Genomic DNA, 20,899 nt, shown 5'->3' on the forward strand with positions numbered 1-20,899 from the left:
CACGAGCACCCACCGAAAACCCCCGATCTCTGAAAACTCGATCAAAAGTTATTCGAATTTAATGCACCTTTTTTTGGTAAGAAACTGATGATATTCTACATATATTCGAGGGGTGCGACGTAAATTAGATTCGTGGCGGGGTGGAATTGGACACACTCTCGGTGCCCACCGCGAGCCCTACTTTTGCGAAGCAACCCATTCTTTGTTTTGTTTCGGCACCCGAAAGAGATTATCTTTGAGTCATGAAATTTGGTTGTTAGGAGTTTGCGCGTTTGAGCTTTATCACCTACAGTGTTTCAAGGGACGCACTGAAGTCTGCAAAGGTCCAATTGAGCGATAATAATAATAATAATAACACGGAATGTGGAGATGAAGAACGGGCACGGCGGCCTCGGCGACTAGTAGTTTTGGTCGGCCCGAAGCTGTTACCCCTCCCGGACAGCAGCACCGAAACTAGACGATCCGCCCCTCTTTCACCAAGGATATCGCGGCGGCCCAAAGACTTGCAAAGGTTTAATCTTTTTCACTCACGGCTTTTCAAGTACTATAAGCATTTGCTACTATACCTTCTACTGTTAAAACAAGCACTAGAGCTTGGGATAGAGAGTATAGGAGGGATCACGTGGATGTCGGCACGTGATCCAAACCAACGGTGTAAAGCTAGTCCCTTTAGCTAGCTTAGTATTTTAGCTCCTTGGCTATTTATACTTGCTTTTACTCCCTATATTTAGATAATTATTTACCCCTTTATAATAAGTAGTTATTTATCTCGGGAAACAAGAAGGTAACAGGGACATAATTCTTAAACAGAAAGGGTAGCCTGCCGGCCGGAGCTCCTTCATTTTATCGTCAGGATCTATATCATTTCATCACCCCTCGAGCCGCTGAGACATGGGCCGGGATGGGGGCGGGAAAAGCAAAGAAGGTATTGAATGAGGGTCGCTGCGGGCACACTTCGACAGTTGAGGAGCATGCTGCGCATTCGCGGTAGCTGGGGAAAACCAATAGAGTATTCTTTGAAAGAATCAACTGAGATATGTACATACTTTAGTATACTTTGGGAATGCTGTTAGCGAACCCCTCCCTCCTTTTTGTATTTCGCTTAATTCAGGAGACGAACTTTTGTGTTGCCCCCTCAATGCATGATACATACTATAATTCCGAGTTGGGAAGACTTATTTCGTGTCAGCAAGATATACTAGTATATGGCAAATTTCGTATTATAATAATTTACATGTTGAAGCCTCAACATAGGATGGTCCACCTTAAGATCGGCCGCGCCTATGGCATTTAGTGGGGCGATTTTTGGTCTTCCCCAGGGGATGATTGGAGCTTCGCATTCGCTAAACTCGGCATTCCACGGCCGAACCTTATTTTTGCGAGGTCAAACATTCTGTCAGTTCTTAATATTTTTCAACATCGACTACTTCCTGAATACTCTTTACCGATTTATGTCTCCCTTTGCAACAGACTTCTTCATAGCCAAATGCAGGTGCGCCATTTATTTCAACCGCACATACAATTTCACATGAGAAAGAACTTTCTCGCTAACCGGCTATCATACTCCTTCCAGGCAGCCCCACCCTGCGTCATGTTTTCCATGTTTGAAACGCCAACGCGAAACTGATAGCATCGCCCAAATCGTTCGGTCTTTTTGTTTGTCCGTTGGCTCGATGAAAGCACACATAAGGGCAGACCAATCCATCGAACGGAACCGCTGACTCGAATTCCACGCTATTGAATCTCTAAGCAGCAACACTTCATCATAAAACTTGGAGCGGGCCCAAACGGCAATGGCCACCAAAACCTTTCCTCCCCTGACTATGAAGGCATGGCAACACACGACCACCTCTGGCGGGCTCGAAAAGAACCTCAAACTCAACCCCTCAGCAGTACTTCCCGTCGCGAAAGGGTCCCAACACCTAGTACAAATAATCGCCACCGCACTAAACCCCGCCGACTACAAAATCGCCGAGGTTGCAATCATGCGCCGGTTACTCTACCCAAGAGTAGCGACTCCGGGTGTCGACTTCGCTGGCTGTATCGTTACGCCCGCAGCCGGGTCAACGTTGAAACCAGGACAGCTCATCTACGGGCTAGTAGGGAAAAAACCCTGGACAAATGGTGCTCTGGGAGAGTTTTCCCTCGTGGAAGCCGGAACTTCGGCGGCACTTCCGGAAGGCGTGGACCCAGTCGACGCTGCGAGTATCGGTATTGCTGGCGTCACGGCCTACCAATCCATTGTACCGCATGTCAAGAAAGGCGATAGTGTATTCATCAATGGTGGCTCGGGCGGTTGTGGTGTGTTCGGAATTCAGATCGCGAAGGCGGTGGGCTGTTATGTGGCGACTTCGTGCTCGACTGCAAATGTGGAATTATGTCGAAATCTTGGGGCAGACGAGGTTATAGATTACAAGAAAGGCAGCGTGGTGGAAGCTTTGAAGGCTAGTCAAGTCAAGTTCGATCATGTGGTTGATAATGTGGGGACAACTATGGAGTTTTACTGGCATTGTCAAGAGTTTACCAAGCCAGAGGCAGGGTATGTGATGGTGGGTAGCGGGCCGGGAGTAGGTTCTGCGGCTGAGAGATTCAAGGCGAAGAGTCTTCCGGGGTTCTTGGGAGGCGGGAAGAGGAGCTATTCTGGATTTTGGCCAGCAGCAAAAATTGAGGACCTGAAGCAGATTGGGACGTGGATGAAGGAGGGGAAGGTTAAAGCCGTGATTGGCGAAAAGTTTCCATTTGAGGAGGCACCGAACGCCTTTGCGAAGCTGAAGACTGGGAGGGCGAGAGGGAAGATTGTGGTTGATGTTGCTTCTGAGACGTATAGGAACGAGTGGGCGAAGTAATTTTGGGATTTAGCAGGGATCTCTTGGACAAAATTAATCTTGCCAAAGAGTTATAAGATTACTTGGTGATACCTTCAAAAGAGGCAGCAATTTGAGAAGCTTCAAAACTGTAAAGTTAGAACAATTTGACGAGTTAAGTTTCGAGGCTGAGCCATAATTTATCATCCTTCCTCCAAGCATGAGATAATGATCTTGAGTATCGTTTCCACCAAAGTGCATGTTCTCATATGTCTTCTCCAAACTCCTGTCCATCGATCAGAGAAGCTCATCAAATGCCACAGAGAGGTGAAAATCAAAGCTTAAAGATGAGAACCTCTTTTGAGAGCTTGGCCTCATCCCTGACATTCTGCTCACATCTGGTATGTTGAAAACCCAAGTTGGAACAAATGCATCCGGTGGAAGAAACATCAATGTCCTGAAGGTCTCCGCCAGGAGAACCAGCCACGTAACTAGGTAAAGTAGACCGATATAAATCCCCAGGCATTGATAGTCCTCTTTTTGTCTCATAAACGTGCAATGTGTCTACTGACAAAGCGCGGGAAGACGGAATTGAAGATGAGTGGAAGACAAGCAATTGGTAACAAACATGTCGTGAGGATGCTTGAAATATGCCATAGTTCTCGGTGAATTGAGGCTAGAAAGCTCAGATTCCATCCTGTAATATGAATTGCTTCGAAAGCCGCACTCCTTGGAGCCATACCTAAAACCTGGGCTTGCTGGTCGCCAACCTCGATAACGTTGTTCGCAACTCTGGCTCTCGGTGGGTTCTTTATAGACCGGATTTCTAGTGTAGGGATAAAGGAATCCATTAAGCAATCCCACGTCGCTTTAACAAGCAGGCGTTGATTTTGTTTGTCTTGATTTTGTTTGGTCGCTCTGGAGTTTGAACACACCGAGGCTTCTAAAGTAAGAAGAGTTACGTGATAATGGCGCATAGCGAGAACGCAGCCGCCATCAGCCCCAGCTGATAAATGGCCGAAACTTGACGCCTCGAACGACGACTTGCACCGCCATCCATAATACCTAAACGGCTGCCACTACCCCGACGAATATGTTACTCTGGCCTTTATTGGGAATTTCTCCCGTCGTGATTCCACGTAGTCTCTCGATTGATCCAGACTCATGGAACTCAATGATGGTCAGCCCGGAAAGAATATAAGAGTCAATATTATCCTGTCTATCTATTTTGTAGCTGGAAACTGGTCGGGGCGGGAGGACGGCCTTCGTTTTCTCGACTCAGAGACTGCCGGCGCTGTTGATCCTCTATTTCATTCTCTATACCCGGGACCTGTCGGCTATGTCTATTTTTCTCTAGTTCCAGATCCTTCGTGTACTAGGAGGAGGGAATAATTGTTTTGTTTTGTGCTTGGTTTGTTCGAGGGCGAGAGCCTCAGAACTCCCATAAGTGCGAAGAATCCATGGCCAAGGCCCCATTCAACAGTATATTCGATGACATATTGTTCCATCTCCTGCTGTAAATTCCACACGGCAACGAAGTCTCCTATGGCCTTTCCAAGGATGAATTCTGCTGCCAAGGTTGTAAAAAGCATCCACTTGAGATTCGTCCAAAGGGGCCCGACACCCCACACAAAGTCCGACCAAAACTCTCCCGCCCCGTTTCTCATGTTGTACCAAAGTCAAGAAAGGAAGCGAGGCTCCATTTTGCGAACTAGAAACCTGTATCGGCGGTGCTCCATTTTCTCTGACAGATTGTTTCGCTCTTCGGGAATATTGAGATGTTGAATAGTTCAAGTACATGCGATGATAGTGAACAGACAACTCCAGAGGATATCAAGTGTACCACGGATGTCTGGAGAAGACATGAAGTTGATAGGGGTGCTTGGAACCGTGCAGGCCATGTCGAAGCGGGTGTAAACTTGTGTACTACTCCCAAGGGAAATTACTAACACAGCCTGGATGGACATATTTTCGGCATTTGGCGGACGGCTTGTGGTTCTCAATACATTCAGGCTAATATGGAAGCAACAATGTGCTGTGTTTCAGCGCCCAAAGCTTGTGTGAGATGAGCGAGGAAGCACAAGCAAAGTTCAGACACATAAAGTGGTAATATGCCTCTGGATATTGCCAGCCCTGTTGGTAACAATTCTGACAGGCTGGTCAATAAGACGGTTCAGTCACTCATCAGCTAAAGATATTTCCTAGCTATTTAGCTTATTACCTACCTGCCAGCTAATCAACTTAATTTAAGAGCTAATAAGCTGCTAACTAGCTAAAATTTATATATAATTTATTACACAAAAAACTCAAGTATATAGAGAGGTCTAAAATTAAGTTTATATTTAAATTAATCTAATATTATAAGCCTTCTCATACTTTTCTTAGCTGTATAAGTCTTTACGTTTATATTATACTTTAATTTAATTTATACTTCCTCTTTATTTATTACGTGAAAGCTTGAGTTAATCTAAAATTTTAGCTAATTTGTATTATTTTCTTAGGTAAGAAGTCCTAAACTAGCTTATAAGTTGCTTATAAGCTAGAAAATCTCAGCTAACTGATTTAGTCACATCCTAGCTATTAACCGACTGGCTTATGACTTTGGCTTATAAGCTGGCTGATAAGCCGGCTTGCTTGTTAACGGGTCCGAATTCTGAATTGGCGCCCTTGGTCGGCAATGCATAATGCAGCGCGGTCGTTGTTGTTTTACACTGACGCCCAAGTAAGTCTAATGGAAATGAAACACCCCAAACGCCACGAATATTTGGTGGCTGCAGTTGAACAACTATTTTTCCAGCCATACTTAGACCCCCGAAACAATCCCCCTGGAAGGCTAAACCCACTGAATGTGAGGCTACAGCCTTCCTTCATGGCGTCAGGCGAAACCCTAACATTCCTCAATGTCGTCTTTACCTTAAAAGAGTTAAGCACAATTGGTTACGTCTAGTAGCTGCTTCGTGTTGTGAAGTCGGCCTAGTAGGTTTCTGCCGCGTGACTTGGCGTCAGCCTTGGGTGATGGCTTCCAGAGTTTGATGTAGCCCTTTTCTCTTATCTCAGTCTCCATTTACGGTGGGTAAAAACTTCATCCATGTACGCTGTGCCATTCCGGGTTTTAAATTTTGACTTAGATATTCTTCTCTTCAGGCCGACAGTCTACATTGCAAGGTGGACACTGCTGGACCAGAGCCCGTATTATACATTACAGATAATATTAGAACTTGGAAATGGTTAGAGGGTGAAATCAAGAGCCGGCGCTCTCGGTATTTAGATGTGACACTACTGACGCTCAGGTAGTAAGATCTTACGTTTGATAGTCGAGACTTGATTATACTATCACGTAAGAAAGGAGCACAAGCCGATTCACCCACCCAATGAAGGGAACTTGTTCATGTGCTTCGGAGTGCACGAATCTTGTAACACGGGTAGGACTGGGGTCTGGGTCTCGCTACAAGGACGCTTGTCGGTTGAGTAACCACGGCGGCATCCTAGGGCTCAAACTCACCTCAACCTCAAAACGGGCGCCGACATAACTTCTCGCTTTCGGTGTCATGTTAGTTGAAGTCACATTCTAACAAAACCTACTAACTGATTTCATATTTCCTTGTGTCGCCTGAGATGCAAATTCCCGAAGAACTACGAACCGGTGTTGTGTAACGATCGACATAATGCGAGTTGCTCTTACTTCTAAATCGATAAAAATCTTGCCAATGCCTTCAAAATAAGAGAACTCATAGACCAGAGTATTCAATCAAATATCCTGGGTCCATTCCAGGCTCCTTTCTCCAGATTTCGAACTCAGAACAATGAAGCATTCCGTGCTCTCCTCCAAGCCACTTTATCCTTTTCCACGCCTATCGCCGACCACAGACCTCATTGCAGCAGGCACCCAATATTCAAACTTTACAACATCACATACTCCGACAATCAGTGTGTCAAATGAATAGAATGGAGTAGAGTAGTGGCCACTACTCTATTCTATTCATCAAAATTTACCCACTACTCATATTCTATTCATATTCTAATCAAGGTATTCATGAATATTCATGAATACTTTGAGTAGCAAGCACGTGAAAAGCTAGCTATATTAGGTAAAGCTCCCGCCCGCTTCCGCTCTAGCTCCACCTCGCTACTCAATTATGCGATAGCGAGGCTTGGTAAGCGAACCAAAGCACAAGATTTCGAGGAGGATAATTAGTTTATTATTATAGAAAATTAGTACTTAGCTAGTATTATATAAGTCTTAGCTTAGTTTGGCTAGAGCCACTAACAGGCGCCTTAGTTATTTAATAATTATTAAGTAAAGCTTGATTTTCTATAGTCACGTGACCAACAATCACCAGTATTCATGAATATTCATGAATATATATTCTACTCTACTCTAATTTTTTGAGAATTACGCTACTCATATTCTATTCAAGATATTCATGAATATTCATGAATACCTTGAATACCTTGAATACTTTTTTGACACACTGCCGACAATACGGTATACTCAACACCCGCGCCCCTCGCAACAGCAGGCGCTAGCAGCGCTACCGTCCAAATCAACCTTACTAACCCGGCTAGGAGCTACACGAAACAATGCAGTGCATACATTAGTAGCTGCAAATGCCAACGTTCTTCTACGGGAGCCAAGTCTTTTCTTGTAAGGTATCAGAAGGAGCGGGGAAGGGAGCGAGTACCAACTTCACGTTTTTGACCGGGATGGGAAAATTGAGCCGAATTATACTTATCCCTATGATGCAGAGGATGAGAAGCGAGTTCTTTTTTTCTTCTAATCTGCTATTATTGGGGGTTTCGGCACCGGTGTTTGAGTCTGTGCTGATGTATGTGCTTTTGTGTGTATGGAAACATATTTGGGGGTCAGTAGTGGAATGGTTAATCTGGTTTGTAATTCTACGCATTGGACGAATAGAAATTGGACGCTTGGGGAGTTGGATTCAACGTACGACACCACTTGCGCTCGTGCGCTCCTATGCAGCCGGATATTACACCCACTGTTATTCATAGAATTAGGAAAGGGTATTCACTAGTTGAGAGGAGGCAGGGACTAATCAAGATATTGCGATCACGCCAGCATCCCTGCTAGATTTGGAGCGTACCTGGGCTGTTAAAAGAATCCTATGAATAGAAGATATTTCAGTATCGTAGTCAGAGAAAGCCGCCACTATGTAACTTATCAAGTTATACTTTTCTGCAATCCTAGCGAACCCAGAGTTGTATCAATCCCAAAATCATAGGCAAGTGTTGCAATTAGGTGCCTAAGGTCCCTGGATTTACAACTATAGAACATCAGTCATTTCAGTACCGTTCTTAGAGATTTGCATTGCTGACCACGTGACGTCATTTTTAATACTAAGGAGTACAAAAGCAGGACTTACCCGCTTTTGTAGCTATATGAATAGTCTGATTTTGTTACGCCGTTCCCTAACACGGCCTTGCCTTTCGCAGGGTCGCCTCTTATAATATTATATATTAAAAAGGCTCTAATGTCAATTCCTGGTTTCAAGTGTGGTGGGTTCACGTATTCGTTGGTCACGTGTCCAATACGCACATGACTAATTGAGCACCGTAAAATCTGCAGGAAGTAAACTTCCTGCAGGCTCACATTTCAAATACTAACGGAGACCTCAGGATCCGAGACCTTCCCCGCCGCTTCCCGCCCCTGAGGCGACCGTCATAATACTCTCTCCCTCATTGCTCATTCGTGGAGGTCAGACATTACTTCTGAACATGATTGGTTAGGACATTGCTCAAGCGCTTCCCACTGGCTTAAGATTCCGTGTGAAAGGATGATACGGAGTGATCCGTGTGGTGGCTGTGGCGACGGTGTGCAGCTTCTGTCAGCAAGCAGGTTTCAGTTTCCCGAAATTCCAAATAGTCATTACGAAGCGAATCTTCTAAATATAAAACGGCTGCCCTCTTTAAGAAATGGATACTTGAACTGGCACTCATCGAACTGAAATACCTTTTGCACAAAACCACTATCCGCCGGGCGCGCGTACTCACGTTCGCCCTCTAGAACGATGGCTAGATTTTGCCCCCTCTTAATCATCCTCACAATTGTGTCTTTCGGTACGCAAGCCCCTCCCGAAGGATGGCCAACCTAACTTATCCAGTGTCAATACTCCTCCTCACTGAGAAGAGGGAGGAGGGCTCCAGGCTGCTAGAACGTGAATTCTACGACTCCATCAAGATCTTCAACCGCAAACGCAATGCACATGCATGCATGATGTCCATCGTGTTCCTGGTCCTCTACCCTCTCGGCGCCATATCTCTCCATCTGCCTCTCCCCCCTTTCCTCAAAAAGATCCGAATCGTCCCATCAGTCCACGTTCCCATCCAGATTCTCGGCTTATCGATGATGATAGGCGCTATGTGTCTGGGTATCAACCTTGCCAGAGAACTGGACTTCCTCTCGGGGAGCGTCCCAGTCCCGGCACATGTAGTTATTGGCTTGCTGGCTACCAGCATGATCATTCTTATCCAACCCGCCATGGGTGCTCTTCAGCATTTGCACTTCCGAAAGACTGGTGGGAAGAGCATATATGGTTACATTCATCGCTGGACTGGGCGAATCGCTATCATACTTGGTATGATAAACCAGGGCCTTGGGTTTCAGCTTGTTGGCATTGGAACAGTTGTGCACACTCATTCTTTGGTTAGGAATTTTGTGATCCTGGGTATTCTTGGGAGCATATGGTTTGCGCTGGTGATTTGGGATTGCCTGAGGGGGGTGGTCAGGAAGAAGCCGGCTGTTGTCGAGAATGGAGAAGTGAAGCAGAAAGATAACGGAACAGTCAGCTGAGTGAACTCACGAATCAAAGGATAGTTTGCTTGACGGGCCTAAGTAGATAGGCTGTAATAATTCATAATATAGGAATTAAGATCAGGAAGGAGAATCTTTCTACTGTGGTATTAGTAACTGCGCTGGCGAATGAAACTGTGGAGTTGTTCCGAGGGCTTGTGCAAGCACTAGTGAGAAAATAAAAGGTCATATGAGACTGCACGGGTAGTTTACTTCCTTGGTGGATTTAGCATCTTGTCCCATCCGCGTTGCCTGAAGATGTGAGATACAGGTGTTAGCTACTTAGCTACTTAAACAAGAAAAGTGGAGAGGTCAGTCGAGGCGCATATTGATCGGGAACACCTCCTCCGAGAATTTGCAGCACCAGCTGACGTCGTTTTGCGGCAAGTAGCCCATTATGTAAGCCACCTTGCAGATGGAGATACCTTCAGTCAGGATTCTCTCAAACTTTTCGTATTGTTGTCAGAACTGCTACACAGCGCATTCCCAGATCTTAATCCCACTCTAATTTGTCGCAGGAAATTCCCCAACCGACACTAACTCATCAAGAGGAATTGATGCGAGACGTTTGAGCCGACATCTTATGGGATATTCAAAAGAATGGCCGAGTATTCAAGCGATTTAGAATGGATGAGTCTGTGTTTGACTGACGTTTGACGTACCGGGATTTCCTTGCTAACAATCGATCACAAGATCTGATTCAAGTGAGGCTCGATTCTAGTCTGGCTTGCTAAGGTTTTGGAAGCCTTCCGATCTCAAAATGAGATGTGCCAATAAAAGCTCTGTATTTTTCGCCATCGTCGTTCTTGCATCTAGGGCATGAATTGGTCTGTGTCAGGCGAGTAAAAAGGGGGGGACGAGGAGCGGCACGGTCCATCTTGTGGTACGTGCAGAGGCTAAGCGACGGTTTTCAACCTTCAACGCCATTCGAGATCTGAACAAAGAACGTTTCGAATGTATGACTCTCCGGCTGTGCGCGCTCTTGGTCCCTCACTCTCCAATGGTGAGTTGATAATTGACGAACGCATGAAGAAACGATTGACAGATGCAACCTCGAACTCCTGGAGTGCACTCATTCTTACCCTACAGGAACAACACTTCATCGTTCCCGATCTAATACATTTCCGCCCGCCACCCCCTCTTCGGCAGGTGCTTGCGGATGGTAAGAACTCGTGGACTATCTAATGGGGGTGGGCTTTGTTGTCCAGGCGTGAGTTCAAGCGCCCTGATCTGAAGCATCTCGGGATGCAGATCGGCAGATAGGGCTCCAGCCGTGCGCTCTGCAGGCAACCACACCGAAAAAATGGTGCCCCAGAAACCTCTTTTGAGGCCTCCTGTGCAGATGATGATCGACGCCGGGTTGGTCTGGGCGGACGAAGTTGGTCCGGATTCCTGTTCTGTTAGCCGCAAGGTGTTCCTGATCAGTGGCTATAATACGATGTCCACTCGCAGAAAACTCCACATCTGGACCTTATGATATTTCCCACCCATTGCATTTGAGTTCGTGGCGATATTCTACACCATGGGGCCTCCCAACTTTGCCCCACAATCTCCAGTGTCTCCTATCTCCGAAGCAGCAACTCAATTTACAACACAGAAGGCGAGATCCTGGGGAAAGCCAAAAAGCTACATCAGTTGTCGTACCTCGACCGGAATACCGAGGAATTCATTCGTTACGATTTCAAGCCAAAGCATCACAGTCTTCGCAGACGTCAAAGATCTTCCAAGCCGTCGCGGCAGTCAACACAGCAAGTCCGAGGAAGCAAACATTGACACGAAGGATAGCACACCCGAAATAACTTTCAAGAGACGGAGTTGTGACTCTATTGACAGCATTACCAGCTTTGGGTTTGATGTGGCGGCTCCCAAGCCGGTATATGGCCATGTTCAGGCTTCAGCGGATGGACTTATCGACCAAAGCGTCAATATTAGGCAGACCCTTCCCCGCCAAACTTCCTTTTGTTCTGTCTGGCGTTCAAAAAGTACCACGACAAAGCAACAAAAACTCTACGAGTCCTTCCCACGCCCTCCAAGTAAAGGGTTACTTAACTTTGCTACGGTGTTTCCAGAGATATGTCATGACAAACGACCTGTCTTTTTCGACAAGTCCTTGCCGCCACCGCCATACCACGCCTTCGACAAGAGGAAGAAGAAAGGAATAATGTATTTGATGGCGATTGTAGGTGTATTGACACCACTATCTACCTTCATTTACTTTCCAGTATTGGGCGACATCTCCAGGGTAAGTATTCCCTCGTCGCCGTCGTTCTACCTTGACTGACCCTTCTAGGCATTTCACCTAAGTTCAGAATTTGTCGTTCTCACTATTGCTGTCCATATGGTGGTCCAAGGCATCGCACCGTTTGTATGGATGCCGCTTGGAGACTACTTTGGTAGAAGGTTCGCCCTCATTACCACATTGGCAATCTTCGTGGGCGCCAACACAGGGTTACTTTTCTCAAACAGTTTTCTTTCCTTGATGCTTCTGAGAGCTGCTCAAGCTTTTGGAAGTGCGGATCTACCAATAATCGGTGAGACACTTTCCCCCCTGATATCAAACAAGTTCAATGTGCTGATCGGAAATCTAGGGGCCGCTGTCATTGGTGATATATCGACCGGCATAGAGAGAGGAGCTCTCATCCGCATCTATGGATCAAGTAAGATGAAGAGGAACGCATCTAACTGAGACGTGCTAACAATGGTAGTACTTATGCTTGGTCATTTGATCAGTCCTGTTCTTGGAGGAGTCCTTACTCAATTCTTTGAATTCCGGTCTATATTCTGGTTCCAACTTGCTCTTGGAGGCCTTTCCCTCGCTCTCGTCACCCTATTTCTTCCCGAGACTCTTCGGAACATTGCAGGTAACGGCACTATCAGATTAAAGACTTACCAACAACCATTGCTCGCTTGTGTAAAGTCATCCCCGGATGCACGCTTTAACTCCAATCCTGAGACCATCACACTGCCACCTACATTTATTTCTTTCGTTGAGCCTCTGGATTTGCTTTCACATATGGACATTCTGGGTTCCATTATCTTCGGGGCTATTGCTTTCGCCACCGCCGTTGTCGTGATTGCCACCACAGCATTGTGTTTGGAAACTTACTATCGCCTCTCCACGCTCCTTGTCGGTCTTGCGTTCCTGCCCAGTGCTGCAGGTACCCTTCTGGGGTTCTTTTTCATTAGCTACCTGTTGGATCGCGATTATAAATTCATCGAGACCCGGTACAAGACAACCCACAACATCAAAGAAGACACAACTTTAAGCTTGAAGCATAACTCCGACTTCCCTATCGAGCGCGCAAGGCTCAGGAATATTTGGTGGATAACTTTTTCTTTCATCGGCGCAACAATTGGGTACGGCTTCTCTCTGTCCACCAAACATATTGCCATCCCCTTGATCATGCAATTCCTAGTTGCCTTTGGCGCAACTGCTATTTTGCTAGCCAATGGAGTTTTGATCTCCGATCTGTGTCCCGAGAATTTGGCGTCTGTTACTGCTGTTATTAATCTTGTTCGGTTCTGTATGGGTGCTTTGGCCGTTGGTGTTGTGCAGTTGCTATTTGATCGTCTTGATGCCGGGTTTGTGTTTTTGGTCTTTGCAATGGTGACATTAGCTGTCACTCCGATTTTAGCGATGCAGTGGATGTTTGGGGTGAAATGGAGGATGGAAGAAAGAAGCAGCTCAGAGAAAAGGTCACTCCCGGACCGACTGAGAATTCTACTGGTACGTCCATTCGATCGGCTTCCAAGTTGGAGCAATATACGGGGAAAACTCAGTATCAAGCGTTTTTCTTCGAAAGTCAGGAGGCCATTTAGGGGACTACCACCGTTAAGAGATCTTGGTGGAGGCACATGGAGAAAGAACCTCCTACTAAGAACTCAGAATTTGTCTTCGAGAGTTCCAAGTCCGCGAGAAATTTGGGGGAAAGTGCGGTGGACAACTACATGAGTCGATGGTTTGCTACTTGGATCCCCTTCTAGTTAGACACTTCACCATAAAATGAGATACCCTATACTCTATTCAAAGCGCGTTACAGTTTCGCAAAAGCATATCACGCTCCTCGGACGTGAAGGTTCGGAAAGAGTTGCTCCAGCTTACAGCATCACGTGCCTACAAGGGATACTTTCTCAAATACCCTCCTCGGAAGATGACCCAGGTACCACTGGGTATGCCACGGTTGATGCAACGAAAGCAGATCAAGCAAGGATTCTCCCATGATTTCCCGATTTGGAATACGAGAATCCTCATTTGGGCGTCACCCCACTTCCCACATCCCTCTCTCTCGCTCAGGCATAAATCAGTTCCCACAATTCTTCTCACGTAACGAGTTCTCCTTTCGCTTCTCATCTTCATCACGTTCCTTCCTCGACAATATGCCCGCCGAGAATCCGCAATTCGGCTGTTTTACTTTGCAGCAAGCCTCCCCTGCAGGAACTGTCTTTCTGTCTGATGTTGGCCAAGATGGACAGCCTGCTCGAAAACGCAAAGTTCATACGAAGTCCAGATTGGGATGTGCCGGGTGCAAGGCCCGCAAGGTGAAGGTATAATGGCTTCACATCATTCTGCCATGGACACCGGGTGACTCTTCTCACAGTGCGATGAGGAACAGCCATGTCGAAGCTGCGTGAGGCGAAATCAAGAATGTATTCGGTGCTGTAAGGCCTTGCGAAAACCGAACTCGTCAATACATACCCAACACCAACATCCCCCGAGAGTCGCTAACAGCTCACCGCCAAGCCTGGCTCTTGAGGTAGCCCCAATGAATAAAGAACATTTGCGCTTATTGCATCACTTCGAAGCCTTCACTTCTAAAACCTTCATCATGGAACCGGAAACCTGGAAACATGCTGTTATCAAGTTAGCACTGCAAGTATGGCTAACACCCTTTTACAGTTTTCATCCCCATTTCATCTAGAATTACTCTCAGCCAGCCTTTCCTGCACTTCTTCTCCCAAGTTTCGAGCTAATCTCGCACAGAATGAGTTCCTCATGCATACTATCTTCCTTGTTACAGCGACACATCTTCAACACCTCCAGCCACACGAGACAAGACATCGCATTGTAGCCCTACAGAACCTTTCTCAAGCCCTGCCCGGCTTCCGCAATGCTATCGATAATCTATCTGGCAGCAGAGAATATCCCATGGAGATGGCAGAAGCACTGATAGCATGCTCGTTGCTCCTTCTACAGTACTCTTGGAACTTCGATAGCGAAGTCTGGAACCGCGATGAAAGCCTGACTGGACTTTACCGCGGCTTGATGGCTATCACACTCTCGTGTCTAGATGAAGTCAGGGAAGGATCCCTCTCTCCAATGTTAACATACAGTCCACGACTCCACATCGAGCAACGTATGAGAATCGCGGGCACGGCATACAAGGTCGACGGCGTTCTGTTACACGTCCTCTCTTGCACGAAAATTTCAAATATTCAACCTGAGAACCCGAGTGACTTTCTCGATCCGATCGAGAGGCTCAATTCCATCCTCTGGGCCCTAGACCCTGACCGCAACGGGTCTGCTAATTTGGATCTTGAGCTTCCTGCTGCAAGGTACTTGTTTAACTTGCCAAATTGGCTTCCGGATGGGTTCATACGGCTCGTCAAGATGAACGATGGGAGGGCGCAAACCTTACTACTTTATATGTTTGCTGCAATAACAAGATTGAGGTCAGAACGGTTCTGGTGGATGAGAAAGAGAGCGCTTTATCTGTTTGAAGAGATCTCACTCAGTCTAGGGAACAGATGTGTGGAATGCACTAGTCGTGCTCATGAGATCTTCCGACGAGAAGAATGATATTAGATAGCGGTTTTTGTATCTAGCGTCCACCCATCATTTCTCAACTCAATATCATCCGGATGCACCAAATATATTTCCCCAAATAAACGTCACATGAATACCATCGTCTGATATTCCTAGGTAAATGTCCGACACCAATTCCATCCCGCCCACCAGGCTTTTAGCCAGCTCGCTAAGGAACCGAGCAAAGAGTTTTTGCTCATCCGCTGTAGTAGTCGCAGACTCAGTAAAGATCCTGGCTGAGCCTGCTTCCTCAGAGGATGTAAGATATCGAACTTCAAGGCTCAGTCCCCGAAGACTCTTTCGATGCCTGTTTAACAACTTTTCCATAGATTTTGCAGTGACATTCAAGCCTTTCAGCCCAAGAGACTGCAATCGCGGAGAGGTGGTGTCGCCAAAGAGAGCTTCTGAATCCAGTCGATTCTTTATCTGCAACACATATTTTGCCGACTACGTACTTAACTTTGTCGATATGTTCCCCCCGCCATTCGTCAATATGAGCGATTGAAAATCGGGACCTACGATTAATCGATCGCAGGGGATTACGATTCGGGCTCCACACTGGGCCCCGATTGGTTAATCGGACAATATTGAGGTCTCGGGGATAGCAAAATCAGTATATATTGCATACTTCACTCAAATCAAGCTTTACTACATATGCCTCCCACTACATCCAGGTGCTTCGATAGTCACCCTAACCATTTTTGCTGCCATCGTAACCTCTTGATTAGCTTATTCTTTATTCCCACGTGCTTCTTCAATAGCTTGCCCTCTTCTTTGCCGTCTCAGATGCCCTGCTAACCTTCTGGACTGGCGTAATTAATCCACGACTATTCTCCTCTGCTACTGCTTTAGGGAGAGTAATCTTGTCTATGGTAAATAAGTGAACGTGCTATGAACTGTGTCTAGGTAATAGGGGAGCAGGGGCCCCTTACGTATTTAAGAGCTCGTAGTTCGGATTGCTGCGCGAAGGCAGTTGCATTTGGCTCATCTTAATCGAGCCGAGTGACGCGTTCCAGAAAACATTCTTGTCGTACCCAGTGGTCGTGACTTGCTTCACCCACTGCGGATGCCCGCAAACGCCCTAAAAAACGTCGAGATCCTCTGCATGGGGGTTGAACCATAGCTCCGGCCGGCTAATAGGAAAGGACGTACAGCCAATAATTTAGGTCCTGTAATCTCGGTATCAAGTCGAAGGCTAGTGAGTCATTCGCATTTACTCTGGTGCCCTGTACTAGTCCTAAAATAAATGCGGCAATCTCTGCTACAGCTTTCTTGGAAAGCAAGCCTTTTCTCATCGAAACTTTAATCAGCCTTCTCTCCCATAATAAATCTTTTCACTTAAGCGCCCTCCACATTATAATCCCACATCTGCTGCTAGACGATAGTAACCCATAGATAGCTTTACTAATACTCTTCGAGGGGATGGGTTAGCTAGTGCTTAGAGAGCTCTAGCTGGATGAAAGGGGGATCCTCAGCAACTCGATAGCGAGAAGTTCAGAGCTGGAAGAAAAGGCGTCAAGACCACATATGCGTTTTGGACGCCAGTGCCAGAGAGCGGCCACTAGGAGGTGCGTTAATGAATTGTCTAGATGTATCGAGAGGAGTATATACTTAACTGTAAGCGAGAGGGAGGCGTGGAAAGATACCAAAGAGAAAGGGCTCAACTTGTTTGCGCCCGAACTTGGTGGAAGTTACGACCTGTTTAATGCTCGTCCACTATCCGAAGAGGTTTTACCAATATTACAAGTCCAAGTTAACAGTGAGAAGGGCGGCAAAAGTGCAGCAGGCTATACGATAACGAGTCGCCTTGCCCTAGACAGCAACGTTTAATGGCAAGGGGAAACATATGGCTTTGGGCCTGTGGGCTGGAATTTGGATGGAATCTGTATAGTCTTGTGGTACCTAATTTTAAGTTGCGCCAATATCTCTTAGCTTAAACTAGTATAGATGTGAAGTAGTCATTAAGATATATTGCAAGGTAACGGCGTGGGAGGGAAAGTGCAAGGTTTCGTACGAGAGAGCCGGTACTTGTAAGGGTTAGGTAAAGAATTATATCTTGTGGTCCCTTTTTCTGGGAGCTCCAAAGTTAGTTATATACGTATTCGTCATCCGCAATTCCGTATAACTTGTACCCTTCTTAATTGGTTTCTTTGGCATCTTAGATAAAAGGATCTAGAGTAATTAGTAAAGTAGCAAAGTAAGAGAAGGAGGAAAGAGAGACTTACTTACTAAAGCACTATGCTATAAGCTTATTAATACTCACTTGAGAAAAAGGAAAGTAATATTATTAAGAAGAAGCTTAAATAAAAGAAGCTGGAGGCTTAAGCTTATATTGCTATACTATATCAAAAGTCAAGTAATACCTCGCCCTTTAATTACTCTTAGTACAATGGCTAGTAAACCCGCATGATTTGCCGCAAATATTATATGAAAGGAAACGTGGCTAAAACGAGCAAGTAAGCTAGAGATCGGTGAAGGACTACTAAAGGTCGAGCCATTCCCTTCTCCTTTACTCTCTAGCTTAGTATTTTCAATACATAAAATTCTCTGAACTTTGTGCTTCAACCACTGCAGTGATCCCACCGTCGCACCCTACTCATACACGTCACGGCCAACTCAAGCTCAATAACAGTTGCTCAAGCTCAAATCCAACTACCTCTTGTTAGATAGCAAGTAATTCAAGTCGAAAGACCCAAAGCCTCGCCTTACTAATGCTTTACCAAGCTATCCAGCCTACAGGAACTCCCAGGCTAGGCTTGACGGCCTGACGGCCTGATCTACTCGCCAGCCTAGTCACCATATTTGGCGCGCATACCACCTTCCCGTTCTCATCATCGTCCGGAGAGACCGTACCTTTCGTACGTTGTGGTCGGACTTGCCGTGAATGACTTTAGACAGTAACGGACTAGTATCGATAAGGAAGGCAAAGATCGACCAGTGGGACCACGAACGTGGCGCCACATTGGTCACCTGCCGCCGCATCACCACAGAAATGCCCCAATTTTCCGGAGAACCCGGTCAGCTTCGCCAATTAAACGTAGGCTGACACGAGGTCACCTTCCCCAAGTGCGGGATGTAATTATGATCTGTTCGTCCACAACCATTCACAAATCGAGAAGCTTATCTTATCCACGACCCGCCGCAACCACTTTACGTACTGTACACGGGCGATTCTTGGCGCCAACGACTAGCGTCGAAGCTTGAGGTGCTTGAAACTCTAAAAGACGGGGTCGTAGCTATTTATTCAAAAAATCTCACGGCCTGCTTGCTTGCTTCTTCATTCTCTCCTCCGCAACAATGAGTCTTAAACCCGAAAATGGTGACCTTGCTGAGAAGCATGCCATCGCTGCTCCGGGCTATGAGCCCACACGTGATGGGAACTTCAGTAGTGACCCGGAAAATATGGTCGTGGCAAGCGAGAACTTGCTTCACCAAGACCTGAAAGGCAGACACATGCAGATGATTGCCATGCAAGTTCAGCACCCTGAATCGTCATCTGTATACTAACGTATGCATGTAGTGGTGGTGCAATTGGTGCTGGCCTGTTTGTTAGCTCTGGCGGTGCCTTCCAGACTGGTGGACCCGCTTCTGTGCTTCTTGGTTTCATGATTGTTGGTACGTTATATGCTATTAGAATTGCATGGTAATTGACATGAGTTTAGGCGGCATGATGTATGCTTCTTTGATGCTGAAAGGTTTTGTCCTCATCTAACTTAGTCATTTAGTTACCTCGTGATGCAAGCTCTCGCAGAAATGGCTGTCATGTACCCGGTCAACGGAGCCTTCACTATGTACATCTGCCGCTTCGTAGATCCCTCGTGGGGTTTCGCTTGCGGCTGGCAGTATGCTATCAGCTGGCTGACTGTCCTTCCTTTTGAGATCTCAGCTGCTTGCAACATCATCCACTACTGGCCCGGATCGGAGGGCATCAACAACAGTGCTTGGATCGTCCCGCTACTTGTCGCTTTGGTTGCTATCCAGATCTTTGGGGTGAAGGGCTATGGCGAGGCGAGTTTACCGAAGCTAATATAAGGACCGAGTTAATTGGAACAGGTCGAGTTTGTCCTCAGTGTTATTAAGATCACCGCTTGCCTAGGCTTCATGATTCTCGGAATAATTATTGACTGCGGCGGCGTCCCAACAGACACCAGAGGTTATATTGGTGCAAGATACTGGTATGCTCAAACTTTCGGTGTGGCTATTGGCGAGGCTAATAACGCAATACAGGCACTCGCCTTACACTGCATTCCTCAACGGCTTCCACGGCTTCTGTACTGTTTTCGTTACAGCGTCGTTCGCGTATACTGGCACTGAGCTCACTGGACTAGCTGCTGCCGAGACTGCTAACCCCAGAAAGGAAATTCCAAGAGCTTCCAAGCAGGTTGTTTGGCGTCTCGCCATTTTCTATATCGTCAACCTCTTCCTTATTGGGTTGATAGTACCAGCCAACAGTCCATTGTATAGTGGCGAAGGCTCCGAATCCCGTCACTCACCTTTCGTCATCGCCATTCAGCTCGCTGGCATCAAGGTCCTCCCATCGATTTTCAACGCTGTTATCTTGATTTCTGTCATGAGTGTCGCCAACTCCTGCACTTTCGGCTCGACTCGTACGATGCAGGCTCTGGCCGCAAATGGTGCATACACCATTCCATAACTTTCACATAACGCTAACTTCGTACACAGGCATGGGTCCCAAGTTGTTTGCTTATGTTGACAAAAAGGGACGCCCTGTTACCGTGGTGCTCCTTCAACTCCTCTTTGGATGCTTAGCTTTTATCAACTTGGCGCCGGATGGTGGAGTTATTTTTACTTGGCTTTTATCATTGTCAGGTCTTTCTATACTCTTTATTTATGGCAGTATTGCTATGGCTCATATCCGCTTCCGCCAGGCCTGGTAAGCTCCAAACTGCACTATCGGCTGGCTACTCGGTGACTAACTACTTGTAGGGCCGCCAATGGTCATACCGTAGACGAACTGCCCTTCAAGGCCGCATTCGGTGTTTGGGGCTCCTGGGTGTGCTTGATCATCAACGTCCTCTGCCTTATCGCACAATTCTATGTCGCGCTGTACCCAGTCGGGGGTCCCAACTTGGATCCCAAAACGTTCTTCGAACTATACCTCGCCGGTCCTTTCCTTATCTTCCTATACTTACTCTGGAAGGTCTACAGCTGGTTCGTCCGACCAGAAGATCGCCCACTATACGTCAAAATAAAGGATATTGATATCTACACTGGTATGAGAGAGAATCAGCTATCCATTAGTGGTGCAGATGTCCCGGAGGAGCAGAGACGCGCTAGCGTCGCCGAAATGCTTGAAGCGGAGAAGAAAAAAGGTCCTAAGGATTACATCATGGGTGTTATCAGAAATGTCATCTAAATTGTCGCAATTCGGTGGAAAGGTCTTTCTGGTGGTATCGTAGGTCCTAGGGCTCAGGCCACACTTGAGAATTTTGGAATGAAAATAAGCTCATTAAACAGAGCGAG

The 20,899-nt window shown here is 46.5% G+C and overlaps 6 protein-coding genes across 6 annotated transcripts; 5 read left to right on the forward strand and 1 right to left on the reverse strand.

Moving 5' to 3' along the window:
* Positions 1-1,448: 1,448 nt before the first annotated feature.
* Positions 1,449-3,017, forward strand: K444DRAFT_649449 (putative zinc-type alcohol dehydrogenase-like protein C16A3.02c). The gene is made up of 2 exons (XM_024885569.1): positions 1,449-1,492; positions 1,574-3,017. Exon 2 carries the CDS (start codon positions 1,794-1,796, stop codon positions 2,844-2,846), a length of 1,053 nt encoding a protein of 350 aa, XP_024744444.1. The 5' UTR covers positions 1,449-1,492; positions 1,574-1,793; the 3' UTR covers positions 2,847-3,017.
* A 1,130-nt stretch (positions 3,018-4,147) lies between these two features.
* K444DRAFT_623696 (uncharacterized protein) lies at positions 4,148-4,471 on the reverse strand (the record flags this gene model as incomplete). The annotated part of the gene is made up of 1 exon (XM_024882308.1): positions 4,148-4,471. The coding sequence occupies one exon, from the start codon at positions 4,469-4,471 to the stop codon at positions 4,148-4,150; it is 324 nt and encodes a 107-aa protein (XP_024744445.1).
* Positions 4,472-8,753: 4,282 nt separating this feature from the next.
* Positions 8,754-9,836, forward strand: K444DRAFT_551000 (uncharacterized protein). The gene is made up of 2 exons (XM_024876525.1): positions 8,754-8,879; positions 8,924-9,836. The coding sequence occupies exons 1-2, from the start codon at positions 8,831-8,833 to the stop codon at positions 9,610-9,612; spliced, it is 738 nt and encodes a 245-aa protein (XP_024744446.1). The 5' UTR covers positions 8,754-8,830; the 3' UTR covers positions 9,613-9,836.
* A 1,895-nt stretch (positions 9,837-11,731) lies between these two features.
* K444DRAFT_551004 (MFS general substrate transporter) lies at positions 11,732-13,626 on the forward strand. The gene is made up of 4 exons (XM_024876526.1): positions 11,732-11,854; positions 11,903-12,143; positions 12,201-12,269; positions 12,318-13,626. Exons 1-4 carry the CDS (start codon positions 11,774-11,776, stop codon positions 13,562-13,564), a joined length of 1,638 nt encoding a protein of 545 aa, XP_024744447.1. The 5' UTR covers positions 11,732-11,773; the 3' UTR covers positions 13,565-13,626.
* Positions 13,627-13,931: 305 nt separating this feature from the next.
* K444DRAFT_606480 (uncharacterized protein) lies at positions 13,932-15,500 on the forward strand. Its single transcript, XM_024879002.1, has 3 exons — positions 13,932-14,157; positions 14,211-14,486; positions 14,594-15,500. Exons 1-3 carry the CDS (start codon positions 13,990-13,992, stop codon positions 15,407-15,409), a joined length of 1,260 nt encoding a protein of 419 aa, XP_024744448.1. The 5' UTR covers positions 13,932-13,989; the 3' UTR covers positions 15,410-15,500.
* Positions 15,501-18,712: 3,212 nt separating this feature from the next.
* K444DRAFT_623700 (uncharacterized protein) lies at positions 18,713-20,792 on the forward strand (the record flags this gene model as incomplete). The annotated part of the gene is made up of 8 exons (XM_024882309.1): positions 18,713-18,906; positions 18,936-19,030; positions 19,078-19,087; positions 19,141-19,405; positions 19,469-19,590; positions 19,643-20,022; positions 20,099-20,309; positions 20,363-20,792. 8 exons carry the CDS (start codon positions 18,713-18,715, stop codon positions 20,790-20,792), a joined length of 1,707 nt encoding a protein of 568 aa, XP_024744449.1.
* Between the last annotated feature and the right edge of the window lie 107 nt (positions 20,793-20,899).

Source organism: Hyaloscypha bicolor (assembly GCF_002865645.1).
Source record: "Hyaloscypha bicolor E unplaced genomic scaffold K444scaffold_10, whole genome shotgun sequence".
Lineage (NCBI taxonomy): Eukaryota > Fungi > Ascomycota > Leotiomycetes > Helotiales > Hyaloscyphaceae > Hyaloscypha > Hyaloscypha bicolor.

Excerpts from the sequence above, each read along its gene's own strand:
- K444DRAFT_551004 (XM_024876526.1), top strand. The coding sequence starts at position 11,774 with ATGTATTTGATGGCGATTGTAGGTGTATTGACACCACTATCTACCTTC. Across the intron at positions 12,144-12,200 it reads TGCGGATCTACCAATAATCG|GGGCCGCTGTCATTGGTGAT; the intron begins GTGAGACACTTT and ends TCGGAAATCTAG. Across the intron at positions 12,270-12,317 it reads CATCCGCATCTATGGATCAA|TACTTATGCTTGGTCATTTG; the intron begins GTAAGATGAAGA and ends TAACAATGGTAG.
- K444DRAFT_649449 (XM_024885569.1), top strand. The coding sequence starts at position 1,794 with ATGGCCACCAAAACCTTTCCTCCCCTGACTATGAAGGCATGGCAACAC.
- K444DRAFT_606480 (XM_024879002.1), top strand. The coding sequence starts at position 13,990 with ATGCCCGCCGAGAATCCGCAATTCGGCTGTTTTACTTTGCAGCAAGCC. Across the intron at positions 14,158-14,210 it reads GCAAGGCCCGCAAGGTGAAG|TGCGATGAGGAACAGCCATG; the intron begins GTATAATGGCTT and ends CTCTTCTCACAG. Across the intron at positions 14,487-14,593 it reads TTATCAAGTTAGCACTGCAA|AATGAGTTCCTCATGCATAC; the intron begins GTATGGCTAACA and ends AATCTCGCACAG.
- K444DRAFT_551000 (XM_024876525.1), top strand. The coding sequence starts at position 8,831 with ATGGCTAGATTTTGCCCCCTCTTAATCATCCTCACAATTGTGTCTTTC. Across the intron at positions 8,880-8,923 it reads CCTCACAATTGTGTCTTTCG|TGTCAATACTCCTCCTCACT; the intron begins GTACGCAAGCCC and ends TAACTTATCCAG.